The 22,124-nt window shown below is 39.8% G+C and overlaps 1 protein-coding gene across 1 annotated transcript in view; it reads left to right on the plus strand.

Moving 5' to 3' along the window:
• The window catches only part of PAPPA2 (pappalysin 2), a 536,466-nt gene extending 514,906 nt beyond the window's left edge, over positions 1-21,560 (plus strand). Inside the window, exons 21-22 of the mRNA XM_006867073.1 lie at positions 18,746-18,844; positions 21,486-21,560. Coding sequence (XP_006867135.1) covers positions 18,746-18,844; positions 21,486-21,560 — 174 coding nt within the window. The remainder of the gene's footprint in view (positions 1-18,745; positions 18,845-21,485) is intronic.
• The last annotated feature ends 564 nt before the right edge of the window (positions 21,561-22,124 follow it).

Raw genomic sequence — 22,124 nt, forward strand, 5'->3', positions numbered from 1 at the left:
ACCACTGGACCAATAAACAACATCAAAATAAATGGGGAAAAGTTTGAAGTTGTCAAAAACTTCATTTTGCTCAGATCAACCATCAACACTCATGGAAGCAGCAATCAAAAAATCAAAGGACATATTGCACTAGGCAAATCTGCTTCACAAGACCTCTTTAAAGTGTCGAAGAGTAAAGATGTCATTCAGTTTGAGGACTATGATGGGCCTGACCCAAGCCATGGTATTTTCAATAACCTCATATGCCTGTGAATTCTTCTTAGGTCTTCCTTATTTATTGTCCAGCTTTCACATGCAGATGAGATGATTACTTGGGTCAGGTGCTCCTTAGTGACATCTTTACTTTTGAACACTTTAAAGAGTTCTTTTGCAACAGATATTCCCAATGCAATATGTTTTCTTGACTGCTGCTTCCATGAGCATTGATTGTGGATACAAGTAAAATGAAATCCTTGATAACGTCAATCTTTTCTCCATTTATGGTGATGCTGCTTATTGGTTTAATTGTGAAGATTTTTATTTTCTTTATGTTGAGGTATAATCCATATGAAAGATTGTAGTTTTTGATCTTCTTCAGTAAGTCCTTCAAGTCCTCTTCATTTTCAGCAAGCAAGGCTGTGTCATATACATATTTGTTGTTGTTGTTAAGTGCCCTCAAGTTGGATCTAACCTATAGTGACCCTATACAGGGTTTCCAAGGAGCGACTGGTAAGCTTGAACCACTGATCTTGCAGTTCAAATGGCTTTGCAGTCTGGTGCATTAACCCACAGTGCCACACCAGGACTCCTCATATACATATAGCAGATTGTTAATAAACCTTCCTCCAATTCTGATGCTGTTTTTCTTCCTATGATGCTGCTTCATGGATTACTTACTTTGCATGCAAATTGAATTAAGTGTAATGAAAGGGTACAACCCTGGCACACACCTTTCCTGATTTTAAACCACACAGTATCCGCTTGTTCTGTTTGAGCAACTGCCTCTTAGTCTGTGTACAGATTCTACATGAGCACAATGAAGTGTTCTGGACGTCCCATTCTTCAAAATGTTATTCATAATTTGTTGTGATCCACACAGTTGAATGTTTTCCCATAGTCAATAAAACACAGGCAAACATCTTTCTAGTATTCTTTGCTTTAGCCACAATTCATCTGACATCAGCAATGATATACCTTCTTCCACATCCTCTTCTGAATCTGGAAAGAAAGAGATGTAAGGAGAGAGGAGGGAGGATATGAAATTGAGGAAGAATAAGACTCTCAAAAAACATCAAGAAGGCCAAGAAAAATATTTAATCCAAACAATGAATATTGTCATTTCCTCCCACAGTCTGCATTCCCAGTCATCTTCCATGGGCAGGCACAGGAGCCAAGAAAGTCTTGAGCTGCTGGCGGGCGGGCGTGCGATTGTGTGGGTGGGAGGAGGGATGGGGCGCGTGTCAGGGGCTATGGTGGAACATTACTGTCCAACTTGGACTGCCTCAACCTCCCATGAACTGAAGACTGGCCAAGGAAACAAGAGGCAGGACAAAAAGAAGCAAAGACTCTAAGTCTGAACAGGACTCAATCTGTCCTGAGTGCCTCTCTTGGTTACATCCTTTCCTTCTCATTTTCCTAACTGCAAGTTCTGAGAAAACCAGTTTCCTTGTCCTTTTACATCCTTTGCCTTCCTGAGCTAGGTCAGCCCTTGAACAGAGCTTGTACTGCTTAATGTTCCAGAGCATAGGCACTGGGCAAGTGATCACCCATGCAGGGGACCCCAAGGCAGGCACCAGCAGACCCTGCCCTACTCAGCCAATTGCCCGCCAACCAAAGGCAGTTTCTGCAGAGTCCATTCCAACTCATTGTACTCCATGTGTGTTAGAGCAGAATTGGTTTTCAATAGCTGATTTTTCAGAAGTAGTTTCCCAGGCCTTTCTTCTGAGGTGCCACTGGGTAAACTCAAATCGCCAGCCTTTCATCTAGTATGTTAACCATTCGTATCACTCAGGGCCTCTACAGAGTGTCCTGCCATAGATGACACCTCTGGATCATATGGGAGGTGGGACGTGTTCCCATCAGTAACAGTGCTCAGAAGAGATGTGCTTTCCAGTGGAGCTGTTGTTGTTGTTGTGTGCCATCGAGTCAGTTCTGACTTATAGAAACCCTACATAGGGTTTCCAAGGAGTGGCTTGTGGGTTTGAACTGCTGACCTTTTGGTAAGCAGTCTAGTGCTTATCCTCCAGCACCACACAAAAGACCCCATCAATAGAGCAACAAATCAAAAACTTGTAAGGAGGGCTGTGCAGTGTTGCTGTTTTTTGCTTTTTTAAAAGACCCCCTAGGATACTGTTCATTCTAAGTCAGAACTGACTTGCTGGCACTTAACAACAAAAACAACAGGATACATTGATAAGGCTCATATGGAGGAAAGTTCTGTGCCCCATCTCTACCCCTTGAGAATCAGTGCTTTAAGCCATTTATTTTCTGGTACAACTGTGTGCAGACTCTACCTGAACATCTCCCTGCTCATCCGTACCATCTGAGGATTCACTCCTTTCCCCTTGGGTGGGCAAGATTCACTCCGCCTATGTTGGGCCAAGAGGAGAGGCTGGGCGTGAACCAGGCCTCTGTGTGTGTGTGTTTGTGGTGTGGAATGCTGTGCTACTCTGGGTCTTTATTTGCAGACAGATGAAAGTGGCTAGTAGGAAGTTAATGTTGGCTGAGAAGTAAGTCACCGTGCATCTTCTCACCTTTCTGTTTTCTTGTGAGGCATGTTGGGAAAGACGCGTCTGGGATGGATTGGAGTTCAAAGACTGAAACACCCAAATCACCACTGGGGTTTTGAGGAGAGCCCTAGGTTTCCAGAAGCCTGTCAGTTCTTTCACACTCTGTTTTACCAGTTTCAGACCCATTTCCCTTGTCACCTGGCTCTTGCTCCTTCGTGATTCAGATGTGTGCACTTGTGGTGAGAGCCCATGAGGCAGAAGGCTCTAGTGATGAAAGTATCCATAGTTTTGATTCTAAGGTGTTGGTAGCAGGATCCTGAAGTCTGACCAGACGCTCTGTGCAGAAAACTCAAACACCAATGCATAATGGGAAAAGCATTGATGGTTGTCCCACTGCCCTTGTAAAACTACAATTTAATGAATGATTCCTGTGGGCCTGGCAGCATGCTAGACATCCACCTCCATTTGGTCATTTATTCCTCAAGTGAAGTAAATGGTATTATTCTGATTTATAAATGTGGATAATGATGCTTGGAGAAGTTCAGAGAACACATTCGGATTCTAATCTCTGCTAAGGGACAAAGCAGAGATCTGATAATAGGTTTATCTAACGCCATATCCCATGTTCTCCAACACAATACTGTGCATCTTTGATCATTGCCCTGAGAGCAAGCTCTTCAGCTCTGGGTACCAGGAAGCAGATGAGAACCTCACAGGTGAAAGAAATCATTTGCCCTGATTTTGCTTGCTTTGCTTTTTCCATCTCAAGTTAGCCCAGCTACTTCTCACAAGATGAGTTTCCCCACTACTTTATTATTTCTATTCTAAAATTTTATTTTGGCCATGGTGTCAGATATAGACAAACTGGGCTTAATCAGACTTCTCTTTCAGCTGCTGTAAAAGTACATATTTGCTTTTCCTTTTCCAAGGGAAAAAGGTAGATTGCACGGCAAAGGGTTGAGGCCTACACAGATACAGGGTGACATCATGGGGACTAGTAATTGCAGTAGACCACAAGATTAGATATCAGTTCCCCTTCTGCCCCCCTGTCTCATTCCATCCCCACCCCAGTGCATTGTGCCCCCAACCAGGCCACTTGTTAGTTCCTTCTGTACATTCAACAGAAAGCTACCTCCATTGTCTTTCTTTCAATTACATTCTGCTTATCTATTGTTTATAGATTAGACCTTTGATCGTCAAAGAGATACTATTTGTGATTTTTAAGTGTTAACTGCCCTAAAAACTAAGCCTGTGTATAAGTTATGTGATTATTCTTCTAAAGCAGCATGCCTAGTAAATTTTCAGGAAACAAAGGAATCATGAAAAGGATGGATATAGTCATAAAGTATGTTAGAAAATGTAGCTATCCACTTTATTCAAAATACAGTAAGTATATTTATTTGTTGAGGATATATTGTACATCAAGTATTGGATTAGTAGCTGGGACCACAAAGATAATTAGACTATGAGCCTTTGATAGTACAATTTAAAGGGTTAAATCCCATAATGCATAAATACACACACATGAAATATACCATAGTAACACAGAGGCATCGCTGGAGTTAGGGTCAAGTGTCACCCAGTGCACTAATGCATAGCATCCCCTCTGCTCTTCCCTCATATGAGACTGTAGAGAATCCTTAATCATGTTTACCATCAGTTTTTATCATGGAATAATATGTGATGCACAGGTCCTCTTTAAAGTGTTCAAGAATAAACAATGTCAGTTTGAGGACTAAAGTGTGCCTGACCCAAGCCATGGTATTTCAATAACCTCATATTCATGTGAAAGTTGGGCAGTGACTAAAGACTATAGAAGAAATTGATGCATTTGAGTTATGCTGTTGAAGGAGATTATTAAATGTACCATGCACTGCCAAAAAAAAACAAAAACAAAAAAACAACAAATTTGAGATGGAAGAAATATAGCCAGAATGTTCCTTAGAAACCAGGATGGCCAAACTTTGTCTTCAGACATATTATCAGAAGGGACCAGTCCCTGAAGAAGGACATTATGCTTTGTAAAGTGGAGCATCAGCAAAAAAGGGAAGGCCCCCAACGAGGTGGATTGGCACAGTAGCAGCATCAATGGGCTTAAGCATAGCAATGATTGTGAGGTTGGTGACGGACCAGCAACATTTTATTTTGCTGTGCATAGGGTCGCTGTGAGTCAGTACCAACTCAAAGGCACCTAACAACAACAACAACAACAATAGTTGTAAATTTCATAAGTGTAAAATTTCATAGATAACATTAATACTAACGAAAAATTGTTTTGTAAAATCTTTCTATACGGAATTACATTATTAGTAACTGAGCAGACGCCCTTTTGATTTTTCTCGGTTTTTTTTCCTTGAATTACTACTTCATTTGCAGGAAAAGTTATTGAGATAGGTTCATAAATACTAATTACCACAATGTTATAGCTAAAACATCAGAAGATACAACAAAATCAGTAACCCCTGGTGTGGTGCTGTGGGCTAATGCGTTAGACTGCAAAGTCATTTGAACTCCAAGGTTGGTGGTTCAAGCTAATCAGCTGCTCCTTGGAAACCCTATACAAGGTCATTATGGGTCGGAATCAACACTTCACAACAATAAAAGCATTAGCATCAAGGAAAATAGCTTATGTTTACACACATGTAAACGAAAACATGTGATTCCAAGGATCATTGTAATTGAGTAATATTGACAACTATACCTAGAGTACACTAGAAAGTTCAAAGAGTGAATTACCATAGAGTTTTAGCTTTGTAGGTATATTGATACCTGTAAATTGGGCTTACAAAAAAAATGTTTTTGCTGTTATAACCAACTACAAGTATAGTCTTATAAAAATGACAAGTTTCTGCTGAAAATCAGCACAAAACTTTACAGACAGTTATTTTTGTATCATCCCCTCTGACAGTATCACTCAGTGCAGCCCACACCTCCAGACCTCCCTAGTGATGCCACTTATAGTAACTCAGAGGCAGGGAGAACTCTCTGGGTCCAGAAAGCCAGATGGAATTTTCCAAAGAGGTTTCATTTAAGGGATTATTCTTGCACAACCTACCTCGCAGTATCTGCCAATTTTAATCTTATCCTTTCCAAGAAGATTATGCACAGGTGACACCATTGACACTCCTCCACTCCCATCCCAAGGAATGGACACTGAGGAGCAGAACAACTTCATTTCCTCTTTTCCTCAAATGACTGCAGTGAGCAGCCAAATGTCTGGCTTTGGCATCCTTGGTCCAGAAAAAAATATATATTTCTGGTTTGCAGGCATCTACTGATATGATTGGAGCATGGTGCTACTTTTTCCTAGGGAAACCAGCTTCTGGGTGAATATGTGCCTATCAAATTCCAAGTCTCAGAAGAAGCGATAGTAACATGTGGGATAAATATTTATCCACCACTGAGAGTAACAGAAGTATGCTTGTGGGGAGTCAGGAGAATTGAGCTTATATCTGGCCCTTTCTTTGTCCCTGTGTTGGATCACTGGACTCACTTTGTTCTTAAAGCCTTGAACCAAAGACCTTTTGGTCTTGCTACTCCAATAAATTTATAGTAAATGATCAGATACAGGTAGCATGATACAGTAGAAAGAACATTTCATCAGAAATCAATAAAGTTGGACTCTGCTCCTAGGATTACCTCTAACTACCTTTGGTGTGATGCCGTGGGTTACTGTGCCAGACTGCAAAGACATCTGAACTGCAAGGTTCAGCTCACCAGCTGCTCCTCGGAAACCCTATACAGGGTTGCTAAGGGTCGTAATTGACTCGACGGCACTTAACAACAACAACCTTTGCAAACAAGGCATCTCCCACTTTTTCATTGTGTCATCTGCATATTGTAGGTTGTTGATGAGTCTTGCGCCAATCCTGATGCCACATTCTTCATTTTATAATCCAGTTTCTCAGATTATTTGCTCAGCATTACCGTTTGAATACATGTGGTGAAAGAATACCACCATGGAGTACACCTTTCCTGATTTTAGTCTATTCAGTGTCCCTTATTCTGTTCGAACAATTGCCTCTTGGTCTATGTACAGGTTCCACATGAGCATAATTAAATGTTCTGGAATATTCATTCTCCACAATGTTGTCTTTAGCTTGTCATAATCCACACAATCAAAAGCCTTTGTATAGTCACTAAAGCACAGGTAAACGTCTTTGTGATATTCTCTGCTTTCAGCCAAGATCTTTCTGACATTAGCAATGATATCCCTCATTCCACATCCTCATCTGGACCTCAGAGCTTGAATATCTGGCAGTTCCCTGTCAATGTACTGTTGCAGACTTTTTAAAATTATGTTTAGCAAAATTTTACCTGCCTGTGATTTATTGAAATTGTCCAATGATTTCTGCATTCCTATGGGTCACCTCTCTGAAATGGGTGGATCTCTTCCAATCAGTAGGTCAGGCAGCTGTCTTCCAAATTTCTTGACATAGATGAGTGAGTGCCTCCTGTGCTGCATCAGTTTGTTGAAAATTTTCAATTTGTATTCCACCAATTCCCACAGCCTTGTTCTTTGCCAATGCCTTCTTCATTCAGCACCATTGGCTCTTGATCATACACTTCCTTTTGAAATGGTTGAACATCAACCATTTCTTTTTGGTACAGTGAATCTGTGTATTCCTCCCTCTTCTTTTTATGCTTTCTTCATCATTCAGTATTTGGCCTAAAGAATCCTTTAGTTTTTCAAGTTGTGGCTTGAATATTTTCTTCAGTTCTTTCAGCCTAAAAAATGCTGAGCACGGTCTTTCATTTTGGTTTTCTAACTCCAATTCTGTGCACATTTTATTATAATACTTTGTCTTTTCCACCTGCCCTTTGAAACTTTCTATTCAGCTCTTTTGTCTCCTCATTCCTTCCATCTGTTTCATCATATTTATGCTGAAGAACAAGTTTCAGACAGCACTTAATAACAACAATGGCTAGTGAGCATTTCTTTAAATTTTTGTTAGCCACCTCAGTGTCTTCTTTGATAAAGTGTCTATTATGTCCTCTGCCTCTTTTTAAATTGAATTATTTGTCTTTTTGTTGTTGAGGAATTGAAGTTTTATATCAATTTTAGAGATTAGTCTTGGTCTGATATGCTGTTGCCAAAAAAAATTTTCTAGTCAGTGGGTTCTTTTTCATTCTTTTGGTATGCATAGGTGTCTAATTTTTTAGGAGAACCCAATCATCTAGTTTCTCTTCTGTTGTTTGTGCATTTTTGGTTATATTTGATGGTCTAGTCATGCCATAAATTATGACCCTTAAGTTTGCCCCATTTTTTCTCTGATGATATTTGTAGTTTTACGTTTTGCATTTAGCTTGTTGATCTTGAGTTAGCTTTTGTATATGATGTGAAGTATGGATCTTGTTTCATTTTTCTGTAAGTAGATATCGAATTATGCCAGCACCATTTGTTAAAGAGACTGTTTGTCCCTCCCCCCCCATTTAATGAATTTTAACCCTCTAAGATCAGCTGTCTATGTTGTTGTTGTTGTTAAGTGCTATCAATGCTATCAAATCAGTTCTGACTCATAGCAACCCTGTATAGGGTTTCTGAGGAGCAACTTGTGAGTTTGAACCACCAACTTTGACCTTTCAGTCAAGTGCATTATCATGCAGCACCAAACCAGGACTCTAGGTGCATTTACTTCTGAGTTCTTAGCTCTGTTTCATTAATTTATATGTGTTTGTTATTTATATCAGTACAAGGCTATTTGGACTATTTTAACTGCATTGTAGGTTTTGAAATTGAGAAGCATGAGATCTCCTACTTAGTTCTTCTTCTACAATAGTTAGTTGCTTATCCGAGGCCTCTTTTCTTTCTATTTAAAATAAGAGATTGGTTTTCCATCTCCTTAAAGAATGTTTATGGAATCTGGATCAGAATTGACTATATGTGTAGGTTGCTTTGAGAAGTATTGACATTTTCACAATGTTAAGTCTTCCTATCCATGAGCATGGTATGTTCTTCCATTTATGTAGGTCTGTTTTAATTTCTTATAGTAGGGATTTATAGTTTTCTTTGTATAATTCATATGTATATCTAGTTAGGTTTGTTGTTGTTGTTAAGTGCCGATGAGTCATTTCTGACTCATAGCGACCTAGTATAGAGTTTCCAGGAAAGGACTGGTGAGTTTGAACCACCAACCTTACAGTTCATACTGACCTTAGGGTTCATTGCTTATGCTATAGTGCCACACTAGAACTCCTACATATGTTATATATTTTTTGCATCTATTTTAAATGGTGTTGGCTACCAGATTTCCTTTTCAGCATTCTCTTTGTTGGTGTAAATAAATCCAAATGATATTTGAGGGTTGATCTTGTACCCTGCCACTTGGCTAAATCTTTAAATTAGCTCCTGTAGTTTTCTTGCTGAGTCTCTGAAATTTTCTATATATATGATCAGTCTCATCTGCAAAAATGAATACTTTTATTTCTTTCTTACCAATTTGCATGACTTTTATTTCCCTTCTTGAGTGTTGTTTTCTGACTTTACTGATAAGCCATGAAATTGTGTGAGTGTGTGTGTGTGTGTGTATATGTGTTGGAAAAGACACTTTAATAAAGTGGCAACTAGCCCAATGTAAAGTAGCAAACAGAGAAAAATAATAAATGTCCATGTTGATGACTGTGTGTTCAAAGAAGTTGCATTTTTGTTTTCTGTAAGTTGTTACAAGACAGGGCAACAGGCATTTTATAAAGTTTTTTTGTTTTCTCAAAATTGTCAGCATGATAATGGTACAGTAGCCTCTGGCACTGTAGGATTAGTGCTGGACTGCTAGCCACAAGGTCAGCAGTTCAAACCCACCCCCTGTTTCTCAGAAACCCTCTACAGGGTCTCTGTGAGTTGGAACCAACTTGACAGCACTTAACAACAACAACAAAAGAGTCTATGTAGATATTGAAAAGACACTCCATCTCCACATGTTGCCAGTAAGCACAATGTGTGCATGGAGAGTGAAATTCACCTATGCACACCTTGTGCAGAGAGACACTAAGATCAGTAACCTCCCTTGGAAAGTTTCGTCTTGGTGGTGTGAAGTTTCAAGTTATATACCTTTGGTTATTGAGACTAAAATCTCCAAGTCTACATTCTGTCTTCAGATGCTTTTAAAACTTTGGATCAATTAGTCATTCTTTCATTCCTATTTTTTCAATTGTAACTTTGGACTCAAGCTGTCAAGCTTCCCAGGCCCATGTTACCATAGGAGACTTTGTTTGTTTAGGGTGGAGTGGCTGTTTTTGGCAGGTTGGGGGAGGAGCAATTAATTCTAATAGGTATATAGTAAATTAAATATTTGGGTCTTTCCAGCCTTCTCTTTGTATTTTTACTCCTTTTTATAAATCCCCTTCTCTTCTTTAAGAGCAGAAAAGAAGCAACTTCTATAAATCATTTCCAGACTGTAGCATTAGAAGTCCATTGGAACTCAGAGAAGGTCACCTAGACCTGCTTCTCTCTCAGTATATCTCCTCTGCTCCTGAGATGAGAAATCACCCTTAGTAAAGACTATGAGAAGAAAAATTCCCCCACGATCCCTTATTAAACCATTCAAATGTTTAAGCTGTTCTCAAGAAAAGGAAAATCTTTAGCTCTATCTTGACATCACTATTGAAGACCATATGTATATATAGAGAAATATTTTGAGTACTCTTGGATTTTTTAAATAGACAATTACATGAAAAAAGAGGAACAAATTAAGCTTTGTCAATGAGTCAGGCAGGGTTGGAGATAAAATAACAGATGCATTGTTTGTTGAGGGAAATATATGCCAATCACTTCTTAAAAAAAGAAAGCAACTTTTACAGATTCTCCATAAATACATCTGACCCTCCAAGGAGGATTGCAGAGAATCCATAGGTGTTATTTTGACTTCTGTTATTTGGCAATTGACAATTTCAGGCCAAAGTATTGATTATATAAGATAGCTTCAAAAAGTATGCAAGAATGGAAATGAAAAGTAATAGGATTTTCCCAAAACATTTTGAAGCACCCCTGTTTAGTTATTGCAAGTCAGAGTAACTGGCTCCAGTGTGAAAGACACATACACATCCCAGAAATTTTGTCTTTGATCCCAGTGAGGCCCATGTTGAAAACAAAAATTCATTTTCACTTCCTGCTCTCTCAACTGACATTGCTGTGCAGCTGTGGGACAGCTGTTTACTTCCACCCCACAAGTAGTAGCATTTCAGTGGTTGGCAAACTGGTATACATCTGGTATGATGTTCAAATGACCTCAGGGCCCCATAGAATAAATCAAAACATTGAAGTAATAACTTGGATGTACTCACTCTGATGTAACTCAATTGTTGAAAAGTATTTAATGTCCATTTTTTTATTTAGTGATCTATCTCATCAAAACATAGTCAAATAGGGAACAGTCCATCTATTTGACATTTAAGAGGGTGGGGGGGAGAGAAAATGACTTGAACATGTCAATTGGAAGATGGCCTCAGAACTTGGGAGTCTACAGACTATCTTCAATCCAACGAGTTGACTGTGAGGTGTTTCTTGAAGCTTTGCAGCTGGGCACCAGCTCCAGATGAAGCTCATGGGATTGAGTAGGTGGGCTGGATGTTGTGACTGTTAGGATTCTGTGGGGCAGTGTTTCTTCCCAGAAGTGGTTCTGTGGGGAAACAGTGCATTGGAATGCTGATTTATTGTTTAACTACTTGTTGCTGTTCTTATCATACATTTCCTTTTGGGGTAAAACACTCCATTAAATCTAGTTTGGCCTGGGTCTGTTTCCTATTTTGGTTCTTGTTAGCTTACAGCAGTAACAGGAAGGTGTGGAGATAGTTTCTTTCTCTTTGCTGTAACAATGTGGTCTAACTGCTGTGCAGGGGGTAGCTATACACATGGCAATATTTCTGTTCCTGTACTAGTTTCACAGGACCCTACACTCTGAATATTTGAATTCACAGTACCCAGTTACCAGGCACTAGGGTCTCTAAGCACCAATATTCACTGTACCAAGAGAAGGGATGGAAGTTATTAATGTAAATCTTCAAGAAACAACAAAAAGTCAAGATATATGGTGTTTTATCCCTAAATCCAGCCAACCTTAGATATGTAACCCATGTTAATTCTTGTCATCTTTATACATCGCGATTTCTCACTGGTAGACTGGGGCTTTTAAAACCAACCCTGCCTAATTGCTAGGCTTTTTCTGATGACCCATAGAGTTAAGCTATGTGAAACCACATTGTAATCTACTTAATTACTTACTGACAAGTCAATTCCGATACACACTAACCATATGTGTGTTAGAGTAGAACTGCTTGCCACAGGGTTTGCAATGAGTGATTTTTTGGAAGTAGATTTCCAGGCCTTCTTTTGTGGCCTCTCTGAATGGACTTAAATTCCCAACTTTGAACACTAACCATTTAGGCCATCCAGTTACTTACATAATATTGTTGCCTTGTTGCTATATACCATCTTGTTGATACAGACTTATAGTGATCCCATGTAGAACAGAATGAAACCCTGTCTAGTCCTGAAACATTCTCAACATCATTGCCATGTTTGAACCCATTGTGCAGGATCTTCCTCTTATTCTATGATCATATTCTTTACCAAACATTATGTCCTTTTCTAAGGACTGGTTGCTCCTGATAACATGCCCAAATATTGTTATTCTTAAGTGCCATCAAGTTGGTTCCAACTAATAGTGACCCTGTAAGGATTTCCAAGGAACAAAGGGTGCATTTGAATTGTTGACCTTATGGCTAGCAGTCCAGTGCTGAACCTACAGCACTAGCATGTACTATTTCATCATCAAGATAACCATTTTGAGAAAACAAAAAAACTTTATAAAATGCCTGTTTCTGAATATAGAACAGGATGGAAAACTTCCTAACACATTTTATGAAGCAAGCATAAGCCTCATACCAAAACCAGGGAAGGACAACAAAAGAAAGAAAATGTACAGACCAATATACCTCATAAACATAGATGCAAAAATTCTCAACAAAATCCTAGCGAATAGAATCCAACAACACATCAAAAAAATTATATATCACGATCAAGTGGGATTCATATCAGGGATGCAAGGATGGTTCAACATTAGAAAAACAATCAATGTAATCCATCATATAAACAAGAAAAAAGAAAAGAACCACATGATCATATTGATTGATGCAGAAAAGGCATTTGACAAAATCCAACATCCATTCCTGATAAAAATACTCAACAAAGTAGGAAATGAAGGGAAACTCCTCAACATAATTAAGAGCATATATACAAAACCAACAGCCTACATCACTGTCAATGTAGAGAAACTGAAAGCTTTCCCTTTGTGAGCAGGAACCAGACAAGAATTCCCTTTGTCACTACTCCTATTTAATATTGTCTTAGAAATTTTAGCCAGAGCTATATGGCAATATAGGGAAATTAAAGGCATGCAAATTGGCGAAGAGGAAGTAAAACTCCCTCTATTTGCAGATGATATGATTCTATACATAGAAAACCCCAAAGACTCAGCAAAAAAGCTACTAAACCTCATTGGAAGATTCAGCAAAGTGACAGTGTACAAGATCAACATCACAAAAATCATTTGGATTCCTCTATAGTAATAATGACAGCACTGAAAAGGAAATTAAGAAAGCAATACCATTTACAATAGCCACACAAAGGATGAAATATCTAGGAATAAATGTAACCACAGAAACAAAGGACTTATATACAAAGAAAACTACAAAACACTACTAGAAGAAACCAAAAGAGACTTACAAAAATGGAAGAATGTATCATGCTTATGGGTAGGAAGACTTAACATTGTGAAAATGTCAATACGGACCAAAGCAATTTACACATATAATACAATCCCAATCCAGATTCCAATGCCATTCCTTAGAGAAATGGAAAAAGCAAAAGAGACCCAGGATAAGCAAAGCACTGCTTAAGAAGAAGAACAAGGTTGGAAGCCTCTCACTCCCTGATTTCAAATTTTACTACACAGCTACAGTGGTCAAAAGAGTCTGGTACTGGTACCATGAAAGATACATAAATCAATGGAACAGAGTCAAGAATCCAGAAATTAACCCATCCACATACAGCCAAGTGATCTTTCACAAAGGGCCAAAGTGCGTTGAATGGGGAGGATATAGTCTCTTCAACAGATGGTGCTGGCAGAACTGAATATCAATATGAAAAAGATTGAAACAAGACCTCACGCCATATACAAAAAACAACACTGCATGGATTAAAGACCTAAATGTGAATCCCAGAATTTAAAAAGGTCATCAATGAAAAAATAGGGACATATTTGAAGGCTCTAATACAGGGCACACACAGACTACCAAACATTGTGGAAATTGCACAATCAAAAGAATGTAAAATAGTTGATTGGGACTTACTAAAAATTAAAAATTTATGTTCATCAAAATACTTCACTAAAAGAATAAAAAGGGAGCACACAGAATGGGAAAAGAAGTCTTTTGCAACAACGTATAAGACAAGGGACTAATTTCTAAAATCTATAGGAAACTACAACACCTGCACAAGAAAAAGACAAATTACCCAATTAAAAAAATGGCATAGGACATAAACAGACACTTCACCAAGGAAGACATTCGGGCAACCAACAAACATATGAAGAAATGTTCACAACCATTAGCCATTAGAGAGATTAAAATCAAAACAACAATGAGTATCATCTTACACCAGCAGTAATAGCAAAGTTCAAAAGAGTTGTTAAGTGCTGTCAAGTCAGTTCCGACCCATAGTGACCCTGTATAGGTTTTCCGAGGAGCAGCTGAGGACAATAAATGCTGGCAAGGATGTGGAGAGAATGGGACCCTCCGACATTGCTGGTGGGAATGCAAAATAGTCCAACCAATCTGAAAAACAGTATGGCACTTCCTCAGAAAGTTAGAAATAGAAATACCTTATGATCCAGCAATTCCTCTACTTGGTATTTATCCAAAAGAAATATGAGCCATAACACGAGTAGATATATGCATACCAATGTTCATAGCAGCACTATTTACAATAGCAAAAAGATGGAGACAGCCGAAGTGCCCATCAATGGAAGAATGGGTAAACAAACTGTGGTACATTCATACAATGAAATATTATGCTACCTTGAAGAAAAACAAGGAAGCTGTAAGCCACCACATAACATGGATGAATCTTGACATAATTCTGAGTGAAATGAGTCACAAAAGGAGAAATACTTCATAAAACCATTATTGTAAAATCTTAAGAAAATATACCCACACTAAAATGGGGGACAACAAAATCTTTGTTGATTATCATGGGTATGGTGGTGGGGGTTGAGGCGAGGGAGGGGAAGGTAAAGCACAGAGTAGGGAATAGACACATGGTAGTTCAGGTGTTGGGGGGGGCGCAATACACAAGAAGGGGGAGGGGAATGGAAGAACAAGGCAGTTAAGAGAACATTTAGGCAGATTTGAATGTGCTAAGTGGGACAGAGGTAAATATTGATGTATGCTCAACCTTGGAACAACAGGTCTCTGTGATACAGGAAATGAGGCATAGTGTGAATGGGTGAAAGAGGAGAAATAATGTTAAGATGCATAACTGTCTTATGAGTCTTGGTTTCCCTTGCCTACTATTATAAAATAGTAGGGGAAGAGAATGAAATAGCCAGAAACATGACTATAGAAAGCTTGTAAGTCTGTCTTGAGCCTATAACTGATTGGAACACCTAAAAGGGTGCAAGAACCTAACCAGTGAAAGAGGCTTCCTGTGGTGCCTTTGTAGTGTATAAGACCTTAAGTGGAATCCTGATCCCCATCCAGAATCTTCTTAGGTGGGAAATTTCCACTTTAAAAGACAAGCAGACCAGCCTGGAGCAGCTAGAGGAACAGAAGATACTTCTTGAAAGAAAGACCAGCAAGAATAAGAAAAAACAAAAGCAGTAGTCTGATTGATTACCACAAGAACAAGCAAGTTGTTCACCAGGGAGCCATCAAATCAAGCAATCAAGGCCCTTCAGGGCAAACCCCTTCCAAGACTGAAGCTCAAAGGGAATACATAAGCAGGCATGTAATCTTGCTGGGGACCACGTTGGTCTACTGATGAGGGAAAGTGGGGAATGGGGGAAAGCAGCGATGAAGATGAGCTGAGTCTGACCTTGTTCCATAGACTCCCATCAACCTGGATTGAGACCTGGTTGGCCAGCAATGTAGTGAGACCTGGGGACTCCGGAGCCCAGGGACAGAGACATGACCACAGAGGGCTAGAGTGGAAAGTGAAGCATCCAGCTGATATGAAGGAAGGGGAGATGCACAAGAACGCCCATACTTGCAGATAGTACCCATTTGACCTTGTTTTGATGGCTGGATGATCAGAACTCAACTACAGGAAGAAAGAAGAGGAAAAAAAAGTGTAATCCACTGCAATTTGATGAACTTGACCTATACTTATGGATGTAGTAGCTTAAAAGAGGGAAGGAATCGTCACAGCAAGGATCATTCCCACCCCCTCTGTATACAGGTTTGATAGGGATTGGCAACTTAGACATTGGCTACCTAAAAGGGGTGGGTAGGAAGGGGGTGCTATAAAGGTATGAAGTGACTGGCTTCCAAGTTTTCAAGAGGGAGCCTAGTTCCAGTGGGCAAGGGAGAAGGTAGAATCTCCACTGAGTGGTTTCCAATCTGTCTGGATGGGGCTGGTGAAAAGAGATGGGGATAAGACTCTTGTGGTTCAATAGAGAGTAATTTTTATCAGGTCTGATTGCAGTTGTTGTAAAGGTAAACATTTTGTAACAAAAAGAGGGGAGTGGTTGATCTTGCAGTCCAGGAGCGGAGGACCCTGGAACCATCAAGGGAGAAAAGTGGGAGCGGAGTGTAGGAACCTATCCAGAGAAGCAGCAATGTCAGAGATGAAGGCAGAGATGATGACGTGGAGAGATGGAGCAGCTGGGGACTCTAGACTCATGGAGGGAGAGGGGATGTGTGCTGGCGGCCGGGGGACATGCTTGCATGGTATGCCCTTTGGCTGTATGAATGATTATATATTCCTGAGTGTTTTGATGTACATCAAAAAAAAAAAAAAAAAATACAGAGGGAATAGAAGCAAATACTGTTGAATGATGATGCATGGAGGGGGTTGTAATCACTGCAATGAAACAAAATACAATAGAATGAGTGTAAAGCTGATGTTCTTCCATGTAAACTGTCACACAATTCACAATAAAAATTAATAATGATAAAAATATATATATACCTGTTTCCCTGCCTTGTAACAACTTACAGAAAACAAAATACAACTTCTTTGAAAACTCAGTCCTCAGCATGGGCATTTATAATTTTTCACTGTATAGCAGCTTCTATGAATTGAGCTGCTGTTGTTGTTCTTAGGTGCCATCCAGTTGGTACCAACTCGTAGCAACCCTGTATAGGGCTTTGATAGCTTAGTGGTTACAAATCGGGCTGCGAACTGCAAGGTCAGCAATTTGAAACTACCAGCTGCTCCACGGGAGAAAGATGAGGCTTTCTGCTCCCATAAAGATGTATAGCCTTGGAAACCCTGTTCAGGGTCACTATGGGTCGGAACCGACTCGACAGCACTTAACAACAACATAGGGTTTCTAAGGAGCAGTTGGTGAACTTGAACTGCTGACCTTGTGGTTCAAAGTGACCTTGTAGTCCAGCGTATTAACCCATAGCATTACACCAGGACTCCTATTTGCTACTTTATTAATGTATCTTTTCAACACACACATACACACAAACCATGTGTGGTTTATCTATAAAGACAAAAGATAACACTCAAGATAACACTTGATTGGCATTGAGCCAGTTCTGACTCCTAGTGACCCTGTATAGGGTTTCCAAGGAGCAGCTGATAAACTTGAACTACTGACCTTGTAGTTCAAACTGACTTTGCAGTCCAGCACATTAACCCACAGTGTCACACCAAGACTCTCTATCCATAACATAAGGACCTATTATTCTAAGGTCAGTGGTTAAAGCCCATCAGCTGCTCTGCAAGAGAAAGATGAGTCTTTCTGCTCCCACAAAGATTTATAGCCTCAGAAACCCTATATAGGGTTGTTATGAGTCAGAACCCACCTGATGACATTTAACGATAACAGCACCTATTACAAGACAGTGGGTATATATTATGGAGTTCTGGTAGCATAGTGGCTATGAGTCAGGCTGCTAACCTCCAAGGTTAGCAGTTCGAAACTACCAGCTGTACCATGGCAGAACGATGAGGCTTTCTGTTCCCATAAAGATTTACAGACTTGGAAACCCTATACTATGAGGATCACTATGAGTCGGAACCACAACATATCACCACCACAGCTATATAGGTGAGGTGTGTGTGTGTGTGTGTGTATATATATATATATATATATATATATATTTACTTTTTTATTTCACGTAAAGTCCTGGTATAGCACTGTGGGATAAGGCAATGTATCACAAGGTTGGTTTGAACCACAAGATCAGCGATTCAAACTCATCAGCCACCTCGGAAACCCTATACAGGGTCACTATGAGGTGGAAATGACTTGATGGCACTTAACAACAGCAAACATTATACACACACACACACACACACACATGTTATTTCTATATTATATATGTGTTTAGATTATGTGTTTTATGTATTAGATATTGTGTACATATTTATATGTGTGTGTTTGTATATATTATAGATACATGTTTTATATATTATATATGTGTTTATATATAGTGTATGGTGGTGGTGACTGTGTGCTGTGGAGTCGGTTCTGACTCATAGTGACCGTGTACATGGTTTCCGAGACTGTAAATCTTTACAGGAGCAGAACGCCTCATCTTTCTCCCACAGAACAGCTGGTAGTTTCGAACTGCTGACCTTGCAGTTCGCAACCCGATTCATAACCACTGTGCTACCAGAGCTCTTTATATATAGTGTATAAGGACCTATTATTACAAGACAGTGGGAAAATTGATCTAGTACTATGAATGAGTCATTCAGACCCTTCAGTAGTTGAGGAGTAGGTGTTGTAGAAGAGGCAGGGGAAGAGAACTGTAGGGTGAGGCATAGTGAAGCTGAATGAGATACTGACCTGCCGTTTCCTTTGCAGCCTTTCCAAGCAGATGGTTGGTGTGATACTATCAACAATCGAGCCTACTGCCACTACGATGGAGGAGACTGCTGCTCTTCCACACTCTCCTCCAAGAAGGTGAGTGAGGGCACCTGGGAGAGGAGGGAAAGGGCAGCAGTTCAGCAGTAAAGGCTGATGCCTTGGCTAGCTCTTTTTCATGGTATATCATAATTGGTTTTACTCGGAGTCAAGAAGAGAGAATTAAAATGAACAAGTACTGGAATTTCTTATCAGATAGGATTAAGGGTAATGGACGCTAGGATGGGTTCATAAAAAAATACTCCTTTTCCATGATCAGTACAATGAATCCCTGGGGAAAACGTGGCCCCACGGTTCCCAGAAGGCTCACACCTACTTGTCACTTTCCATGGACAATCTCTATAGGCAGAGAAAATACAACCCTCTCCTCTTGTGGAGTCCTGGTGTGGCCCTGTGGATTAATGCGCTAGCCTGCAAAGTCAGTTTGAACTGCAAGGTTGGTGGTTCAAGCTCACCAGTTGCTCCATGGAAACCCTCTAGAGGTTCTCCATGGGTCAGAACCAACTCGACGGCACTTAACAACAACAACAACCTCTTGTGAAGGCAGAATTTCAATCAAGTGCTAACTAGTGATGAGTCATCTTTACAATTAAGTTGATGATTCTGTATATTGTGTTCGGACCATATTGTGGGCACGTGGTGAGCAGCTATCCTAGCCAGCTGGAGCATACTCTAGACCACACCCTCAGTAGGAGGCCTTTTCTCAATGTCCTTTCCCCCTCTCACACTTAGATCTGTTAAAGTAGATATGCTGGAACTAAACCTACACAATTGAATAGGCTGACACTTGGTTAAAATATGGATTAAAATTCAAAAGGTCCAAAGAACTTGGAGCTAGTTGGCCAATTTGACAAAAGAGCAAAATATGCAAAACATGTGCAGATGTGATTTCCTTCCTTGTGCCACACCTACCATGATTACCCATATACATACCACAACTCCTAATTGCTAACGTTTGGAACGCTAACTGTGCGCCAGGCACTGTTCTCACCATGCACATGACTTGAGTGCTCACTCAACGCAGGGCTCTTCACATCACTGCTCAGTTTGGTTTTTTGTTCTAAAAACTGGTTAGGTCCAAACCAAGGGTAGCAGATCTGATTACAGATCAGAAACCATGCCAACTAGTTCTTATTCTCACTTGGAAAGAGTAACTGGTCATATTTGCACAGGAAGACATGATAATTTAGAGTAAAAGCAGCCCATTCTGCAAATATCGGATTTATCTTTAACAAGAGGCCTCAATCCAAGAATCAGAATTGAGATGGCAAATTACCTTTCAGTTAACTTCTTGATCACATCTTACTTCAGGTGTGCAAACATACTGAGAAATTTACTCAAACAACCCCACCCATTTTCCAGCCCACTTGCCCAATTACCTGCTCTATTTATTCAGCATACTTGAACCATTAGTGTGTGCGATGCCTCTGGTAGCGTAGTGGTTACGAATCGGGCTGCGAACCTTAAGGTCAGCGGTTCGAAACTACCAGCCGCTCCGTGGGAGAAAGATGAGGCTTTCTACTCCCGTAAAGATTTACACCCTCGGAAACCCTGTACAGGGTCGCTATGGGTCGGACCCGACTCGATTGCACTTAACAACAACAACAACAAATTTAATTGTCAGTGCCCAAAGAATAGAATTATTGTCTTCCAAGTGCTTAGTCATCTGGTGTTAGTATGGATATCCAAAAAGTTGTTATCTATCTGTTGGTATCCTGGTGTGGTGTTGTTGTGGGTTAATGTACTGAACTGCAAGGTTGGTTTGAACCACAAGGTTAGTGGTTCAAGCTCACCAGCCACTCTTGAAACCCTATACAGGGTCACTATGAGTTGGAATGGACTCGAAGGCACTTAACAACAACAACAATAATAACAAATCTGCTGGTATCAGTGCAAGCAAGAAGCTAGCAAATTGTGCTGAACTATGAACTGCAAGGTTGGTGATTCAAGCTCACCAGTTGCTCTTCAGAAACTCTATGAGTTTCTATGGTCGTTATGAGTCAGACTGATTCGAAGACACTTAACAACAACAACAACAATCTAGGGTATGGGGAGAGACAACTACAAAGCTGGAAGGCAATCTAGCCACACGTAATGCTATGGGAACAATGTAACATTTAACCCAGCCAAAGTATATTCTGAGTTAAAAAGGGCAAACATTCATGCTTATTAAGATGACAAAGATGATCCTAGTGTCTCCCGGAACATCAAGAAGTAGGAGTGTGAGAGCTAGACCCTATTGGCTTGACTTTAGAGTTTGTGAAGATGATAACAACAAAAAGAATAACAGCAGGAGTTGTAGAAATTAGTGGTACTATATAAGTAGCAGTAACAGTAGTTATAGAGTAGATGCCTGTTGATGCATAAGCACTAGATGCCTGGTGATACATAAGCAGTGTGTGCATTATCTTTTTTCAACTACACAAATACACTTTTGGTAGCTGGTACTACTCATCTCTTTTCATATGAAGAAAGTGAAGCAAGAGAGGATTGTCTTGCCTGCAGCAGCATGGTGTAAAGGTGAGAGAACTGTGTGGAATTTCAGTTTTGAGATAGTAACACCCACACCTATAATAACATCTATAACAACAAGAACCAAGGGACAAAACAGAAAGCTGGTTGAAAAGGATGAAGCTCAGCCCAACAGTGGGTTATCTCAACTACTCTTCTCTTCTCCTAGGTCATTCCTTTTGCTGCTGACTGTGACCTGGATGAATGCACGTGTCGAGACCCCAAGGCAGAAGAAAATCAGTAATTGTGGGATCAAGTCCCTCCTTCCACTGTCCTGGAGGCAGTAAGAAAGAGGAGTCATCACCAGAGGAAACAAAGTGTGAACAAAGAAGAAAGGTCATAAAAAGAAGGAAAAAGAGTGTGTAGGAATACAAGAGGATATTGATTGGTGCCAACTATTGCATCAAATGGCCCAAGTAGGGAAGGATTATAGGCAAAAGTTTCTTCAAAGTGACTCTGATTAAAAGTGGAAAGAGAAATATGACTGATAGATATATAATGACCCTTCTCCCTCATTTATATTCTTCTCAATCCCCTTCCTCAACTCTTGTCCTACTCCCCACTCTGCACTATTCAGTCCCACCCGACTTGTAAACCAATACCAAAATGCAAGAAGAAAAGTTGCCAGGGACACTTTGTTCATACCCATTTTGAATGGTTTGACATCTTTTAAGGCTTGTCTGCTCTAAACTGGCTCTCACCCTTTCTTTTGTGTAGTCTCCCTTAATAATAATAAGGTTAGTTATTAATTCTTTATAAGTATTTAAACATAATTATATAAATATATATATATATATATTATATTTTT

Source organism: Chrysochloris asiatica, unplaced genomic scaffold (genome assembly GCF_000296735.1).
Source record: "Chrysochloris asiatica unplaced genomic scaffold, ChrAsi1.0 scaffold00100, whole genome shotgun sequence".
NCBI lineage: Eukaryota > Metazoa > Chordata > Mammalia > Afrosoricida > Chrysochloridae > Chrysochloris > Chrysochloris asiatica.